Source organism: Oryzias latipes, chromosome 11 (genome assembly GCF_002234675.1).
Source record: "Oryzias latipes chromosome 11, ASM223467v1".
In the NCBI taxonomy this organism is placed as follows: Eukaryota; Metazoa; Chordata; class Actinopteri; order Beloniformes; family Adrianichthyidae; genus Oryzias; species Oryzias latipes.
In genome coordinates this window covers 27,112,830-27,131,320 of record NC_019869.2, presented here as the reverse complement: position 1 = coordinate 27,131,320, position 18,491 = coordinate 27,112,830, and the positions used below count along the sequence as shown (strand labels likewise).

The following is an 18,491-nucleotide window of genomic DNA, read 5'->3' as shown; positions in this document are numbered from 1 at the left end:
TGAGTTGAATTAAAACCGAGGCACCACATCATTTGGTTGTCTTTTGTAATGGGTGGTCTACCAACCTTTTTCAATGTTTTTTCCACATGTACGTTTGAATGGCAGTCACATCACAGACATATGACTTTTGGCCGGCCGCTTTGACTCGATCTTGTCACACTTACTCAGCTTCAGACAAAACACAAACAAACGGCAGTAATCAGCCATGAAGGTTAAGTGTGCAGCGCGCTCATGCATGCGCCTTTATGTGGGTCAGTGTGTGAACAGGACAGCACCATCTTTATTGCTTGTTTGGAGCAGGAGCTTCACCCTCAGAGGGGGGACCCTGTGGAAGAGTGCAGACGTGGGGGTTCCTGTCTGCTCTTTGGTGATGACCATCAGCTTTCTCATTATGAGTCTGAGCTGTCAGGAGAGCTGAAGGAGACCCTGCCCTCCTGACAAACAGAGATGCAAATAATTATGAGTGTCTCTTGTGGAATATGCAGTAAATTGATACATGCTTAATACTGTACCTTTGGGCTGCCTGTCTGCATCGGAGTTGTCAGATGTATTCGACAAATGAACGCATCCAGAAGGAATTAATTGGATTTGGGAGCACAAACACTCCCCAGCAGACACACACATACACACACACACACACAGGCTGCACACATGCCTCCTTTATTCCAGTCATGCCTTGCAGAAATGTCTGCCACCCCCTCCCTCTGCCCACCCCGCCCTGATGGATCGGTCTGCGTCCCTTATCCTTCCAACACACACACGTGGTGATGCTCCCCAGCGGATTCGGCATCTCTCTTGGATACAGCGTTTCCATGGCAACCACGTTTTCTGCACGTGCAGATTCAGACGGAGTATGGGGGGTGGGAAAGAGGCCACTCCTATCGATTCACTGGCTGGCTATTGATTTGCAGTGTGGTGCAGCACACTCACCTACAGCAGCACCCCCATACAGGCATGCTTGTGCTCAGTGTCAGACATCAGACTGACTGGAGATTTTTTTTAGAGGAATCACTTTGTTTTTTGACAAGCTGGGCCTTTTATGTGTGGCAGTAATTAGCTGCAATTGTAATGAAACTGAAGGTCAAGCTATAAAAGAAGCACCAAGACACGAGTCACATTTTTCAGTTCCAGCTGATTTTATTTCCTTCTTGAAAGAAAGAAAAAACAAATAAAAAAATCTGTACAGAGGTTCGAGAGGCAGTGATTGACCCAAACATTGGCTGGTTTTGAGCAAAAGACTTCAAATGATATTGGCATGATCAGACAAAACATGAATATACACAACGTATTGCACAAATGGAAAAGAAAAAAAGACGATAGAAAAACAGGTTCTGACGTTTTTCAACCTCTGGACCATCTTCTTCAGATTAAGAATGTCCAAAGATGGCTGTCCTAGTGCCTGTCATTGTTCATCATCATCATACATAAAAACACGCAATCTTTGCTTATAGTACAGTCAATTTACATAAATATCTTCATGTTATTATTCTTTTAAAAATCTTAAACACAACAGCTATAGCTACATATACCTGAATCTGAAATACAAATGCTATTTGCCATGCCATAATATAGGAAAACAATTAGCCTGCTATACTTAGCCAACAGGTACAGAAAGGTTAAATACTTTTTTTTTTCTTTTTGATGCACTTTGCGCAATAACAGATGAAGCACTTCATACATCTCCTCCCTCCAAAGTTTAGGCAAAAAGTGGAATGAGTGTAAAATTCCATCCAGTGGTTCAAATAAAATCTATCTTATAAGAAGCAAACCAGACCAAATAAGAAAGCACACAGAGGTATTAGCTCTTTCCAAACTGTGACTCTTTCACTGGAGATCTATGTGGAATTGAAACCCAGTCACCACTCAGACTGGGAGCCTCAGTGGTGCTTTGTTTGGTGAAGCTGGAGTCACTGTCCCATTAAGAAGCATGTGGGTAAATACTGTAAACACTGTGTGAGGTCAGATTGTGCCAAACAAACCCCCGTCCTCTGTCTGCACCTCTAAACCCATGCAAACAACAATGCTGATGGCTGCCCGCCCGCTCGCCCCCGCCCACCCACGTCTTTCTATAGATTTTGTACAAAAATACAAGTAGAAAATCATGACACACTCAAAGTCTCCTGAAAAATGAGTCAACACTTTAAATAAGATACACTTCTAGCCCTTCCGCTCGCTGGATACAGACAGGTGTTATGTGCACAAACACAAACGAGACCTGTACAAGAACAATACTTCTATGTATAAAAAACTTTTGGCTGTATAAATACATTGATACAAAAGAAAAAAAACATCTTACACAGGAACTACAAAGTTGAAGCTCTAAGCAAAAAAGAATCAGGAAATATTAGTCCTGAATTGTGCACTAAGTGATAGAAAAAGGTTTCTGAAGTTTTCAGCCTGTCTGTTTTTGTGTCCTGCCGTTGAGAGAGAAGCTGGTGATCGTGAATTGTGTCCTGTGGCCACGCATTTTGCGTGAATACGCATTGAATAAAAACAGAATCCTCCTCAACTTGGAGGGCATGGGAGGGGATCACTACACCTGAATAGCAACATGATGGTTGATGTGAATCAGTAGGGTTTTAGAGAGAACCCCGCGTGTGGAGCTCCAGTGTCCGTGTCCCTCCCGGACGCAAAGGTTAAAGGTTCGGTCTCCGTCCTCGTTCCCTGCGGGACTGGGTTGAACGTTGGTGCTCGTCGCCGCTCCTTGCTTACATTCACTCCTCCTCCTCTGTGTCCAAATGCAAACTCAGCATTCTCCTCCGTGTCTGCGCCAGACCTGCCTGTCAGACGCACAGGATGCGGGCCAAGTGTCTGAGCGGCGCGTGTCTGGACATTAACCCCAGGACGGGCCACTTATGTTTTTTTTTTTTCAGTTTTCACTCTCCCCCATTCAGTGAAGAACTAGAGGGAAGAATGTGACGCACACGTCAGGCAGGCGTGAGAGGGGTGACAGAGTTCAAACGGGGTCATCATTTCAGTAGGTGAACACCAGGTTGGAGATCGTGGACTCCAACCACTCTCCCGAGATCATCTCGCTGACTTCGGGCGTGCAGTAGTCGGAGAAGTCAAAGTGAGATCCCGCCCCGCACTCCCTGAAGCTCCAGTCCAAGTCCCGGTCCACCTCCGTGTCGGAGAGGCCCGTGCCGCCCAGAGACATGCTCTCAAACCCGGGGCTGCGGCTTAAGTCAAATCGCTCGTCTTCAAACTCTTCATCAGACGAGGACGACACGGATGAGGAAGAGTGCGCGGCTGATGGCGTTGGGGAGGGGGCGCGTGCGTACCGGAGCCGCGCGGTGTGTGAGGACTCGCTGGAGCGCGGGCTCTGCTCCTCGTACAGGCTCAGCGGGTCGCTGGACTCCGCCGAGCTGCTGGGGGTGGGACTGGCCGGGACACCCACGGAGGGCGGGTCACTCTCCAGACTACCCGTGCCACCGAACACGTGGGCGCGCCTCGGCTCACCCGTGAGCTTCTCGGGGATCTGCCGGGCCCCGGACACTGACCTGGATTTGAAGAGTGAGTGGTGGTCACCAGACTCCGGTCCAGAGGCGCCCCTACTGCCCCCCTGTTTGTGCGTCCTGCTGGCGCTCTTGGGCGCGGGGCTCTTCTTGCCGCTGATCTTGGCGCTGCGCTCCCCGTTCTTCTCTGGTTGCTTGTTTGTTCCACTTCCGGTCTTGACCTTCTTTCGGGGCCGGTACTTGTAGTCTGGGTAGTCGGCCATATGTTTGAGTCGGAGGCGCTCAGCCTCGCGGATGAAGGGGATTTTGTCGGTGTCTTTGAGCAGCTTCCAGCGCTTCCCCAGCCGCTTGGAGATCTCCGCGTTGTGCATGTCCGGTGACTGCTCCATGATCTTCCGCCTCTCGATCTGGGACCAGACCATGAACGCGTTCATGGGCCGCTTGATGTGGCCGGTGGGAGTCTTACACCAAGCCAAGTCGCTGCGCTCCCGGGAGGACGGCGACCCAGAGATCGGACAGGAGTCCATCTCCAGGTCCATGTCTCCCGTGTCCGTAGAGTCCCCGCCGGGAGAGTGAGCGTGCGCGCTCACGTGCTGCACCATCTCTGTTCAGAGAGCTGCTCTGAGAAACTTCAAATGTCACAAAATCAGGTCACTGATGGATCATAAAAACTTCAACCGCGTCTCCTTTCTGCTTCTTCTCAGTTCAGCGATCGCTCTAAACTTTCGTCAGCTTTAAAAATCAAGAAAAGCCCCCCCTGCAAAAAAAAAAAAAAAAAAACTTTTGACATCAGCTCTCAACTGCCTGTGCGGCTGAAAACCCGCTCTGCGAGGCAGAAAATGCGGCGCTGTGCGCAAGCGTCCCTCAGGTGCGTCTGGCCGTCTGCAGCGCAGCTTGTCTGTGCGGTGGGGGGACCATGTGGCTGAATGGAGCGGCTGCGCTTTCTCATAGTCTCCCGGTTTGTCGTGCGGCTCTAAAGCGTTACTGTAAACACATCAGCAAGAAGCTCACCTATTTATAGTCTTTTCGCGAGACGGGCCACCCAATCAGCTTCTGTCTCCATAGTCACTTTTAGGCAAAGCCCCTCCCCTGGCCTCCCATTGGACGAATAAAAAAGGGGAAATAATAATAATAATTTGCAATCAGGATCCTTGTGTCTGACCTCATTCCTCTCAGACTCCACTTCAAGGAAGAAGAACTTGGAGCATGTTTGTCACTTCATGTGTTCTCTAGAAGACTGCCAGTGTCCTAGTCCTGCAGTGGGAGAGGTTCACCCAGCTAGAAATAGGTGATTCAAATCTGTTAATGCTTGGTGGTGAGAAAAAGCTGAGGAACAAACACACAACCATGAGCCACAACATGTTTTGTCAGTCTGACAGCAGTTTGTGTGCAAGGAAGAGGCAGGAATTTGCTCAACCTGTTATTTTTACAAATCATTGCAACATCAGATCCCAAGCTGACATCATCCAACAGCAGAAAAAAAGAACTGAGACCAGATGATGTTGTTATTTACAGCAAACCCCACACCAGAAAAGCCACAAGGAAGGCTGTGTGTCAGACCCACAACAGCAGGAAGGTGGGGGAGTCTCACAGCGGCAGCAGCGGCGGCGGCAGCAGCGGCGGCAGCAGCAGCGGCGGCAGCAGCAGCGGCGGCAGCAGCAGCGGCGGCAGCAGCAGCAGCATTCTCTCCTGCAAACAGTCCTCCTGCTGGAACGTGTCATGTCAGGCCACACCGCTGGGTGTCAGGCTGGGGCCAAAAGCAGAATGCTAAACACTCACACATGCTTGTGCGTTCACATGTGCAGCAGATCTGTCTCTATTCTGTTTGCTGCTGCCATCATTAAATCAAGCAGGTGATGTCATCATGAAGGGTGACTGCTCCTCACAGTTTCAAGTGAGGACATTAAGGGAATGGTTAACCTTTTTGTGGGCCTGCATCTCTGTTCACTGTAATCACTTCAGGACTTTGAGGAAGAACATCTCCATCCATGTTTCTGTTGACATAAATAAAGCGGAGCTACTTCCGCTGGTTCTGTCTTTGAGCTGCTCCCATAACAAGTATACACCTGCCGTTGGATTAGCTTCCTATCTCTGAGCTGCCCCAGGCTTAACGTGCACGTCCACACAGAGTGGTGCGCATGCACAGTGTTTGTTTAAACAGGTGTCACAGGTATACCTGTAACCTTATCTGATGTGCGAGAGGCAGCTGTCAGGTACCTTTCCACTGGTGCCGGCTGATGCCCCGTTCGTCAGGGCCAGAATCCTGCAGGACGCTCACACCACCACCACCACATGATGAGGGGGTGCATCGGGGGGCTGGGCCACAAGCTGGGTGGCTGTCTTAATGATTGTAAATAAAGTTCTGAGTTTCAGAATGTGGTGATATGACATTGAGAGTACTGACTGCCATGCTGCAGTGAGACTCTGTGCCAGGGCCTTCTTCTCAAAGCAGCAGAGTTTACTTGTAACTGGAGCCTTCAGGACCAGGCTGGGAGCTGCAAACAAAAGCTGCCAGTCTGTTGTAAAAAGTGACTTGTGAGATTAAAGAAGGGAATGTCAGAAAGCAAAGAGAGGCAAGCAGCTGAAAAGAGGAGGAGGAGGCACGTGCAAGCGGGTGTATCACAGGCACAGCTACTCATTACCGCGTACTTGCCCTTTTTCAACCGCTGAGGAATGACGCGCTGCTTTGACCTGCCTGCTCGTCATCCCCAGAGGCTAGACACAATGAGGCCTTTGTGTGTTTGTGTTGGGTTTAACTGAACTGGAGCTCTTCCAGGGATTGAAAGTTTTAGAAGCAGTGGGAAGTCCCCTCCACCCAGCAGTTAAACAGAAAAGTGAGGAGTAAGCACTGATTTGCATGCGCACACTCTCCCGCTCGTTGCCTGTGACTCATCCACAGAGTCTGTCCCCTGTGTTTTGTGTGGATGTGGCAGACAGTGCAGGTGGCCGTCTCACCAGCTCACCCAGCGACGGCTGTCAGCCCTTACACAACAACCAGGATGGATATTTTTAGGTTATCGGGCCGTCTTCCTGACATTTTGTACATTTCCTTTAGCAACTTTAATGACTAAAATGTGTATGTAAACTGAAACAAACTGTTGTGCATCTTAGAATTTTCCAGCTGAAAAAGATCACCATCTAACATACAGCAGTTTGTGTATAAGGGTTTCCAACAACAGCCTTCAAAGACAGAGGTTCCTGTTCTCCTGTCATCCTCACCCTACATGCTACTGACTGCTTTCTCATTTGTGTTCCTACAACAAGAGTCCACAGAGGTCAAAGCAGGCCACTGTTCTCTGAGGCCTGGACACTCCTGCTTTTTCTTTCTTGTCTTTTCAAAGGTTTGGTACATCAGTGATCTGTGCTGAAAGCTTGCTCAGCAATTTCAAACTGACCCCAGAATGAATCAAGAGATCTAGGAGTGACCGCATGCTGAGTGAACTTAAGAAATAGTCCATTTTAGTGAAGTCCAAGATATCAGCAGGTAAATAAGAAAACACATCTAAAGTATGTGCAAATCTTTAGAGGAAAAGTCTGGATACATGGAAGCAAAAACTAAGACGACACTTGTCTTTTGCAGGACTCTGTAATTTGATTTACAAATTTACCTACGGATGCCAGAAATGAGACAATGAATCACACAACTGACAAAGTTTAGGCAAACTGGAAAGAAGGACTTTAATTTTGGCCATTAAATGCAAAACAACAACCAGGCCACACCCCCCACATTTTCTGGATATGTCAGAACGGTGACGCATGAGGTCAGATGGTTGTTGTGTCACGATGATGCACAAAAACTCACAGCAGCACTGCCCAATCGAGTCAAGTATGTATTGGAAAACCCTCGATAAGCCAGCCATGCTGCACAGTCAAACCGGGGAGGCGCAAACACACTGTGCACAAAAACACAGCCAGTCACTTTGGGAGAGGCTGTACTTTTACAGGATGCACATTGTTTTTAAGGGAGAGTGCCTGAAAGCCAGAGGAACGAGGAGCATGATCGAGTGGAGTCAGGAGATCCTTTGGTCGTCAAGCAAGTTCTGAACTGGAGTCTGGTTCTGGAGGCTTTCGTTTTTCTCTCTCGAATCTGTAAAGCAAAGAAAAGAATGCAAGAGAGTTTGGAGATTGCTCGGCGACGATGATGGAAAGACTTGCAATGATGTTAGGTATCTGAACAGGGACGGATGACAGCAGAGTGTGTGGCTTTGGTGTGCGCAGCGATCTCTGCATCACAACATTTTCCTCTGTGAGCTTCGCTGTTGGAAAAAAAGTAACGACTTCCATGTCATTGGTGTGCATCTGCAGCACATGCAAATGGTAAATACTAGCTCAACCCCCCCAAAGTACACAACCACCCTCCAACCCCACCTTCATGTGTGGAAGGCACATCCTCCTCCTGGGGAAGTGGGGTCAGGCGGGGCTGGTGCCGTCCTCACATAGCCCAGGGAGCGCTGTCCTCAGCTCGGGCACGCAGGCAGCCATCGAGGGGGTCGAGCAGCTCTGAGGCTTGCAGCTTCAGACAGACTCCAGACGCACTGACCTACATCAGCCTCAGCCAGACGAGGAGAGAGACTGAGAGCAGAGGAGAGAGATGATTGGGTGGGGGTGGGGGTGAGAGGATGGGCGTGAATGATGGAGAGATGCTTGAGCATGCAAATGGGAGGAGAGGATGGCTTAGAACAGTGTTTTTCAACCTTTTTTGAGCCACGGCGCACTTTAACCTTGACAAAAATCCCGCGGCACACCAGCATCCCAAAAAAAAAAAAAAGCAGAAATTCATGGTCTGTATTGATCGACAGCCCCCCCCCCGCGCGCATCTCACGTGGATTTTTGTGATAATTGTGGCAGAAAAAGCAGGAAGTTGCGGCTGTTTTTTCTAAGAGATGAACTACCAGCTAAAGACGAGCTCTAGCTGGTATTTTTGTTAGAACTGAGCGACTTTATCAGCAGAATTAAGAACAAGGAAGTGAAGACTATAACCACTTCTGATTGGTCAGACTGATGACATGTGATCAAGTCTTCAAGAATGATTGGCGGAGACAGTTAAAGGGGCGGGACTTTTCCTAACAGTTATAGCTGCAGCTAAATCGCGGTACCGTCATTCTTATCAAAATGTCTTTAATAGAATTAAATAAACACAAAGAAAAAGTAATTTTAAGATATTTTATATTCTTAACTACTCAGTGTTTTATCAGGGCCTGTTTGGATGAACAAAGAGCGGATTTCCTGGAGATGGAAAATGTTTTTAGATCAGTGAATGAGGGCAATTTCTCCACGGCGCACTTGACCATCTCCCACGGCACACTGGTTGAAAAACACTGGCTTAGAAATCTGTAACAATCTTCCAAAAAAGATATTAAAGAAAAGAAAAAAGGCAAGAACCTACACAGTAAGATTCAAGGTTAAGCCTCTTTCAATGGTAGCCTTCTACCATATTACCCATAATTCCTCTTCATGGAGCCTTTCTCTTCTCTTTCTCAGTTCAGCTGCATTTTCATCAAATGCCATCATAAACGTCTCCCACTGGGAGATTACTAGTTACTGGTTACTTTCCAGTAACTTTGCTAACACTAAATACAGAGAGGTACCAAGAATGACAAACATTTCTCTCCCAAATGTCTTCATCTGTAGTGTTGGAAATCTCAAAAGCAGGAGGTCTAATAACAAAAATGCTGCTGAAGCATTCAGAGGGAACTGTTGGCTCCAGAGAAATGAGAGAAATAGGTCACAAGGAAAGAAAAGAAAAAAGGCCAAATCAACCTGAGAGAGTTGGTACGATACAGCGGTTGATATAAAAAAAAAAAAGAGTAAACCCCAAGAAAGTTACCAATTAAACAACGCTTTAGAAAGGAGAATACCCACTCTGATACAGCTAGAATACCTGTGCCCTCAAATTTGAATGATTCCAGAAAAAGACAACATAGTTACAGTGGGGAGCAAAAGTTTGGGTCCCCAGGAGAAACGTTCTACTAAAGATGGAAAAACCTTCAAAAGGCATCAGATTACAGATGAGACATTCTTGTAATACGTCCAAAAAAAGGCTTTATTTCAATTATTTCCCCTTTCAAAATAAGAAAAAATAAAATAATGGCGTGTGCAAAAACTTGCAACTTGCCTGCAAACCCTGCAGAATTTAGAGCATGCCCCAGCCTCTTTGGACAAGCCGAGGGAACTAGAATAGAATAAAATAGATTAGAATACAATATTTATTAATCCTGAAGGAAATTCAAAAACATTTAAAGATTAAAATCTCCTAATTAAGATTACAAAAAAAATATAAAATATTCACTAATTTAAATCTTTTACAATAGAAACGATAAAACAGAAAAAAATTTGAATTCAATGAGCTGAGACCTGACAGTGTCATGAATTTTTCACAACATTCGTTTGCAAAAAACAGGTGATTTCAATCTCAAAGATTTCAAACAATCCGAGTCATCTGACCTTGCCCCTGCAATCAGCATCATGGGCTCTTCCAAGCAGTTGTCGAGAACAGTGGTAATCTGTGGGCCATTTGGTAGCAGGCCACACACAAAGAAGAAATGCATACGCTAACTTGTTTTGTTTTTTTTTCTGATCCGAAAGTTTTATTTTGGAAAGCTACAGCGCCCTATTCACCACGTTCGTCTGTCTCGACCCATCATGTGACTTTCGACCACTAAGTTAGTACAAACGCTAATGAAAACAAACAAAAAGACTTATTTGAAAAGTTTCTTTGGGTAGAAAAGAGTCAGTGAGCAGACCGAATAAGTCTTGGACTTTAAAGAAAACTAAAGCTGCTATTTAAAGACAAAACAGAGTTTTCCTCCAAATACGGATTTATTGAGACAGCTGTTTCATTATACTGTATGTGGCAACTGACTTTTGAATGTTTCAGGTGCAAAACAGGGAGTTGTAGACAAGGTGGATTCACGTTTATTATCATATTTAGAAAATACCAGTTTTACAGTGGTTGTGTCATTTTATTGTGCTTTTTTTTGCCAACATTAAAAGTCAGACGTGATGTGCAAACTGGTAGAGACAAACCCCAAGCGACTTACAGCTGGAATCACACCAAAAGGCAGAGCTACAAAGTATTAACTGAAGGGGGCTGAATAATTTTGCATGCCAAATTTTTCCATTTTTTATTTGTTAAACATGTTTGAAATATCCAATACATTTTGTTCCACTTCATGATTGTGTTCCACTTGTTGATTCTTCACAAAAACATACAGTTTTATATCTTTATGTTTGCAGCCTGAAATGTGGCAAAGGGTTGAAAAGTTCAAGGGGCCTGAATACTTACGCAAGGCACTATAGGAATGATCTCCTGTAGCGGTTGGTGTGACGGCAAAGCTGTCTTAGCCTGGTGGAAAAGGTGCTCCGCTGTCCGTCAAGTACAGGATGGGGAGGATGCTCAGGACTATTCACGATGGATACGGGCTTATTCAAAGTCCTCCTCTGAGGACTTGATTACAAGAGTCAGAGCCACCCTGTCTAATCAGACTATTCAGTCTCTTAGTGTCACTGGCAGCTATGCCCCCCCCCCCCCCCCCCCCCCCAGCAGACCACAGAGAAGAACAGAGTTCTTTTTTTTTTTTTTTTTAACTTGTCCTGTCCAACAGCTAGGCAGGCAGATGAGAGCTGAGGGCCTCTTGTGTTGGACATATTTTACTTTAACAAGAGGGGTTATTAATCTTCAGACAAACCAAAGGTATGTCTGAATAAACCCCTTTTGTAATTGAAGCCAAACTTTTATTCATTTCAACCACGATTGAAAATCTTTGGTGTTGGACTGGACGGAAATGGAAAGAAGGGAAGAAGAGGGAGGGATGTCAGAGGGGGGGGGGGGGGGATAGTGAGAGGGGGGGTAAGACCATGAAGCAGCATAAAGCAGACAGGTTTACTGGTTGTTTATCATTACGGTACGGTTCAAATGTAGTACAAAAAGGGCGGGGCCTGTTCACACACACTCAAATATTATCAACACACCTGCTAGCTGCAAAAAAATGTTCACATGTCAACATGTACACAAACCAGATAGTGTTCACGAACGCATACCTATGCCTTTAAACCAACTAGTGTGAAATCTTTCATTCATTCAATCATGCAAACTATAAGTGCAAAGGTGAGCTAACACCTGTGCTCAGGTGAGTGTTTATGTTCTTCTAAAATGGATGGTGGAATGTGAAAAGAAGGAGGAGGAGCGCCCAGCCACCCCCACACCCAGACCCCCGCCGCAGCAGCAGCGGCAGCCGGAATTCTCCCAACGCCACACGGGAACAGGCAGGGAACAACCGCCCCCCGGGCGACCAAGACCGCCACCCAGGCCAGGGCCAGCAGGACCGCCGCGAGGCCCCCAGAGCCAGAGAGCAGGGAGGCGCGGAGGGAAAGAGAGCGCTACCCCAGCCCAGCCAGGACAGCAGCCCCCCCGCCGCGCCGGAAGAGCCCAACGCAGGGCCCCACCGGAGAAAGACGCCCACAGCCCCAGACGAGCACCCCACCACCACCCAGGAGTTCCGGGCATCCCCCCGCCCCAACCCCAGGTACGAGCCAGGACCCCCCAAGGGGGACCCGCTCCGCACTCCAGGCAGCCACCCACCCGGCCCACGGTTGGTCCAGGGAGGAGCAAGGCAGGGGCCCGCCGCCCCCGCCCAGGAGGGGGTTAACCCCGGGGAAAAAAGGGTGGCCCACAAGGGGTGTTATAAATATGGCCCGACCAGGCTCGGCCATGTTGGAAGTTTGGCGGGGCCCAGCGCTCAGGGGCAAGGACCAGGACCCACCCCCCAGGGACACGAACACCCCCGGCTCAGGTGTAATATGAACCCCCCCACCGTGCGGAGAGAGCACCGCCGGGCCCAGGGAGCCGGCACCCAAGGGACACGGCCGCCATCGCCAAGGGGCCCGCACCCCCCACCAGGGAAGGGGTAGGGGACAGATGGACCCAGGTCCCACCTTCCTTGCAAAATGTGTGTGCGTGTATGTGTGTATGAGAGGGTGTGTGTGTGCATGTGTGTGTGTTTATGTTGGAATGTATATATTGAAGGGGGAGGGGTGTGTGTACTAAGGAGGGTGCAGTTAAAATTGGCGAGTAGGGCACTAAGGGGACATCTCCTGATTACTCACAGTGATGTCCCCTCACCCTTCCCACCAAGGGGCCCTAAATGTCTAAGGTGCGGTTAAAATTGGCGGGTAGGGTGCCAGGAGGACATCTGCTGCTTGCTTGCAGTGATGTCCAAGCACCCCCCCTACCAAGGACCCTTCATGTCTAAGGTGCAAATAAAACCGAAAGAGGGGGGGCCCACTCCATACGGCAACCATAGGAGGGGGGCCACTGAACAGAGAGAAGAACAGAGTTCTGGCCACAACAGACTGGTTGAAAATTTCAAGCATCCTGCTGCACACATTGAAGGACCTAAGTTTCATCAGGAAGTAGAGTCTGCTGCAGGCCTTCTTGCACAGCAAAAAATAATTTAGTCAGCCACCAATTGGGTAAGGTCTCCCACTTAAAAAGATGAAAAAGGTCTGTAATTTCATAATAGGCAAACCTCAACTATGAGAGACAAAATGAGAAAAAACAATCCAGAAAATCACATTGTCTGACTTATATAATTTATTTGTTAATTATGGTGGAAAATAAATATTTGGTCACCTACAAACAAGCAGGATTTCTGCCTCTCACAGACCTGTGACTTATTCTGTAGAGGATCATCTGTCCTCCACTGGTTACCTGTAGTAATGGCTCCTGTTTGAACTGGTTATCTATAGAAAGACACCTGTCCTCATGACTCCACTTATTCACAGTCATTCTCCTGAACAGAGGCAGATACTGAGGAGAGAGCAGAACACGGTTGTGGTCTGACCTCCCAAGAGGGGAAAGGGCTGTGGTGCCACGTATTCCCAGATCAAGGGTTTTGATGAGCCGAATGAAATGAAATCCATCCTCTTAAATTAGAAAAACCAGTAGCAGCTTTAAATCTGTGGATTTCTACAAACACCCACCGCTTGTGCTAGGGCACTTTTGCCAAGTCAGACTAGTTTCTGCCCCCATTTAAAAATAGAAAACTCAATGAGAGCGTGTGTGTCTGCTTCCATCTGGTGTGTATGTAACATCTGTCCATAAATCATTGGCTGCATGTACAGCTCTCCTACAGTAAATCTGACTGTTTTCTCAGAACTATAGGGTGTGTTTTTCCCATTGCCTGTCACATTTGCATGTCCTTTTGTCCAAATCTGCCTCTCACATGACATCCAAAGTCACGGCTGCTTCAAACTCTCTGACCCTGTGTGTGCTGAAACAAACCAAAGGCTCTTTGCATCTTTAGCCCCAAAAATGTTGGGAAACCTGAAACAGCTTTTTTAAACCGCCCTTGTGCTATGGACATGCCTACCATTAGAAACACTTTAAGATGGAAAAAATCTCCTATTTATGACTTAGAATATTTTAGGCCAAGACTGAGCTCTCCAAAGTCCCAGAGTTTTCCAAGCACTACTTAATGTGAACTCCTCTATGGTCTAAAAAGGACCATGCAGTCCAATAAAAAATCTGCCTCACACTTTTCACTTCATCTGTTGCCTTTGGTTGCTTTACTTGACATAACACTTTACAAGTATAGACAATTTGCTAAAAGCACAGCTGAAAAACAGCATTATTCTAAATGATCCCAGGACACGCAAACATGCAGGGGGGACACATACTCATCTGGGTTGGCTGGGAAGGGTATTATGATTGGAGTGGACAGGAGGGGTCACGCCATGGGGCAAATCTGATGCGTTATAGTGAAAAAATCAGTCAGGTGTCTGAGGTGCTGTGTATGTGGGTTTGTGCTCATGCGATGCTGCTGCACATATGGGACGATCCGGTGCAATGCCCAGGGTCTATTGGATGCAATGTAAAGCAGTGATCCCCAAATCCCTTTTGAGCCACAGATTGGTTCAATGTTAGACAACATTTTCACAGATTTACACTGAATAGGCCTTAGTTTTCAGGAAGCCGATGTAAACAAGAATTCATGTGACAAAGCCAGAAAGGGTCAACAGAGGCAAAAGACTTCTTCAGTTGAACATGTTTGCATTTGGTTTATTGATTGAAATGCAGAACAGTAACCTTTAATTGCCTTGAAGAGGCTGAAATCAATACCCCAGTCAGTCCTTTGTACTTATTGTGGCCACATCCACCACCCTCTAGGGACATCCTCACATTTCTCATCCAGGAGCTCCTTGTTTGAAAGTTTAAAACCCATGTCATAGTGTAGAATAAAGACAAGTTAAACGTTAAAACAAAAACTTGCTAGTTTTGCTAACAAATATACAACTAAGAATGCCTTTCCACTTCTGGGAGTACTGTGATCTGGGATAATTGGGTGGAGAATGCTGGTTTGCTTTTCTCTCAGGTCAGTCTGGAGATAACCAAAGAGTGAAGCAGATTAAAGCATCAAAACAAATTCCGATGCACCCGCCTTTGACTGCCACCCTAACCACATTGCAGCAGCCCCTTATAAACTGTCCTGCAGGTGGTGGGCACATGGGAGGGTGAAACCACGTCATTCCTTTGGCCTGTGGCCATCCAGGGCCTGCTGGAGGAGCCCCAGTCACCTGGCACTCGCCTGCAAGACCCAACCCATGGCCTGGCTCCAGAGTGGGGCCACGGTGACACCAAGCCAGCCGACATGAGGGAATCATTGTTTTTTTCTTCTTCAATAATCAAACCTCAGATCCAGGAACAACAGTGCGGTTTCCATTCTGGTCGTGGTACAGAGGACCAGCTCTACACCCTCTTTAGGGTGCTGTAGGGTTTGTGGGAGTTTGTTTCTCCAGTCCATAAATGTTTTGTGGATTTGGAGAGGGTGGTCAATCACATCCCCTGTGGTGTCCTCTGGAGGGTGCTCTGGGAGTACGGGGTCTGGGGAGTCTTTCTGAGGACATTATTTATTAAATCCTCACAAACAACTGGTGTACCACTGGTTTCCATGTGGTTAGTTCTAATAAACTATGTCTAATCTGTAACATTTTGGATTCAGGTCATAATCTTAGTCCTCAGGGGGAAAATATCCAAGCTTGCTGTTCAGGGAACACTGCAATAAAGAAAAGTAAAAGAAAATCCTGGAGTTAAAGATTACCAGATTGGCTTCTTTGAACTGATGTGCTGGTGCTACAGCTTCAAAGAAGGTAGTTATACCTTTACTGAAAAGTCATGAGCTGCACAACTATTTAGGGAACTTGGCCAACTGGAATAATATTAGGAGGAGCAGAATTATTTTCAGCCTCACTCACTGTTTTCCATTATAATCATCCATCCTTTCTGAACGTCTCTTTGCTCAGAGGGCATCTTTACAGGGCCAAAAGGTGAAGAGTGTTCAGAATTCAAGTGTACAAAAATAGCCAACCTGTATGTTGAACTGGAAAACACTCAAAATAAAATCACAAAGAGAAGAGAAATTTCTAAGAATTGTTGAGAAAGATCAGTCAATTATTAAAGCTTAAAAAAAATGTAAAATTATGTTAAGTTTTCTTGGTAAGATTTTTGTAACCCAGAATGACCTCTGCAACTACAACTACCTGCAAAGAACAATGACAAAGCTTGTGTTAAAACAAAACATGGTGTGGGGACATGAACCTATCAGATCATATTAATGCATGCACATAGATGGAACCTATAAAACAAGACATTAATACTGCACAAGAATAATACCCTAATAATGCAAAGGCTTGTGGGAAATCCACAAATAGAAGCTTTCCAGTGGGCATTATGAGGAGGATGAGACATGTGAGGAGAGTTCAGACAAGTGTGTTTCTCACAATGTGTGCTTGTTCAGTTCTGCTGCCTGCAATCTTTACACTTACTAAGCGCTTCTGAGTGTCAGACTCTGTAGGCTCTTCTGTTCCCTTCAGGGGGAGGCGGTCTTATCTAAGCAGGTCTCCTGAGAAAGAGAAGATGGTGTGAGGCTGCAAAGCTGAAGAGAGCTACATTTTAGGCTGTGCAGTTAAACAAAACTGTATCATTAACCCAAATGGAAAAAAATATACTTTATTTAGTGGAGAGAGTTATCTAACAGGTAAACAAAGTCTGGACTCCATCAAGCCATCAAGAAGGTCAAAAGTTCAAGAACAATGCCGTAATCTAGTCAATTAGCTACTTGACTCCTGAAGTGGTCAAACAATTTATTACACCTGTTTGCTCCAATTCTCCCATACTCTCACCAGATCCCTGTAATTTCAAGGTAGAAAGTTTTAGGGTGTATCCAGACTGGAGACTTTTGGTTCAATTAAAATGAACCAGAGATCGTTTCCCCCAAAAATCTAATTTTCAGTCTGAATACATCCAAGCGGACTCTGGTCCAGGACCTGAAACGTTCTCAGATCCATCTTTTAAAGTGGCATCGGTTTGTGTCCAATCGAACTGAGCTTCAAAACAACAGTCTAAATAGGGCCCATGCTCAGAGCGGAATGACTGGACCAAAACGGCCACCATAGCTGGCAGTCATATGATGTAAACAGTGTAGAAAAGAAGCAACTGATGAACCGCGGACAAATGTAAAGCAACCAAACAAAAAAAAAAAGAGTCCGACTGTTTTCTTGTAAGAGCGTTTATTTTAACACAGCTGACATGCCCGACAGGCGTTGCTGTGACGTCATCCTACAAGCTACCTTGTAGTTTCCTTAACACAATCCTCTTAAAACAATGTTATAACACCACAACGATGAGACACAGCAACTCATTGAAATGTGGTCGGATGAGTGCAGGCTCATTAAAACAACTTTTAACGGGACACACATTGCTTCTCGTTTCCCGACAATCTGCTGTACATGTCATAAACATTTATCACCGTTCACTTCGGAAACATATTTTTGCCAGTAACCGCCCTGTAGCGTGCCTTTACTGCGCCAAAGCAACACATAAACATCTTGTATCTGGAGTTGATACAGACGTTCAGAATTGGTCAGTGAAATATAAAGTTTTAATCAGAAACTATCCTGACAAGGACTGCAAAGCGTGGGACTTCCATCCTTTCTACCTCTCTTTGCTTTGCCCCACCCTCGTAATTCTTGACCAATCAGGTGGTTTTGTTTAAAAGCTTTGGTTCTAAACAGGAAAGTCTGCTTGATGGCAGTCTGAATAGAGACCAAACGCAAGGTTCAGGATTCAATCTGGACCAAATCAAGCGGACTTGGTCCGGACCAAGGTATTTTTTCAGTCTGAATACACCCATAACAATGAATGAACATCCAGTCTTGATTTAGTTTTCCACTGAAACCTAAAGAGATAAGAATCAAACCCAACCCCACTTGGAAAACTGAGGAAGTTAAATAATTAAAGTGATGACTCAGAAAAAGAAAAGGAAAGGAAAACTATCAGTTATCCTAAAGTCTGCTAAACCTATGTATCCAGATTTTTAAACAGATTGTTCCTCTGTAGTTGACACAACTCTGCATATCTCCCTTATTCCTATAACTCATCATAAGCCTCTTCTTAGGCCTTTGACCCCTCTCCTTTACCTTACGCTGCATCTCCCTGTCCTCCTGTCGACTCTCCTCAGTCCTCTCAGTGTCCCACTTCGTCTTAGCTAGCCTCTTACTCTGTATTCACTCCTGCACTTCCTCATTCCACCACCAAGTCTCTGTCCTAATGAGACACCAAGTACATCCCTACCGTCTCCTTGAGGACAGTGGTATCATTGTGAAGGCAGCTAGTTACTTTCTACAGTCTACTAAAAAAAAAGAAAACTCTGAGATGAAACTATAATGTACATGTATATGGCAAAAAACTGAAGTTAGCAAAAAAGAAAACATTTAAATTAGTATTTTAAAAAGTCAGAAACAATAAAATAGATAACATGAAAGCTTTTTGTCTAAAGTGGCATTCTTTGTATTTCCATCAAGCCTTAAAGAAATCTGCACCCCTGGACTTGGTGAGATGGACACTCTAGGACGTATGTGTTTGTGTGTGTGCACATCAGACAGTACAGTCACAACCGAAGTAATCAGACAGCTATCACATGCAGGCAGCTCCAAATATGCACATGTCCCCTCCTCCTCCTCCTCCTCCTCCTCCTCGCG

General features: G+C 46.1%; 1 protein-coding gene and 1 long non-coding RNA gene across 2 annotated transcripts; both read right to left on the bottom strand.

Annotated features, from left to right (window-relative positions):
* Window positions 1-1,112: 1,112 nt before the first annotated feature.
* LOC110013551 (transcription factor SOX-4) lies at window positions 1,113-4,465 on the bottom strand. The gene has a single exon (XM_020699919.2). It carries the CDS (start codon window positions 4,055-4,057, stop codon window positions 2,975-2,977), a length of 1,083 nt encoding a protein of 360 aa, XP_020555578.1. The 5' UTR covers window positions 4,058-4,465; the 3' UTR covers window positions 1,113-2,974.
* Window positions 4,466-8,727: 4,262 nt separating this feature from the next.
* On the bottom strand, window positions 8,728-18,014 carry LOC105357573. Its single transcript, XR_002874197.1, has 3 exons — window positions 17,931-18,014; window positions 16,278-16,354; window positions 8,728-9,627 (listed from the first exon to the last, which is right to left on the bottom strand). It is a non-coding gene; the product is annotated as an uncharacterized LOC105357573 (long non-coding RNA).
* Window positions 18,015-18,491: the final 477 nt, after the last annotated feature.

Coding starts and splice junctions, on each gene's coding strand:
- LOC110013551 (XM_020699919.2), bottom strand. CDS start 4,057: ATGGTGCAGCACGTGAGCGCGCACGCTCACTCTCCCGGCGGGGACTCT.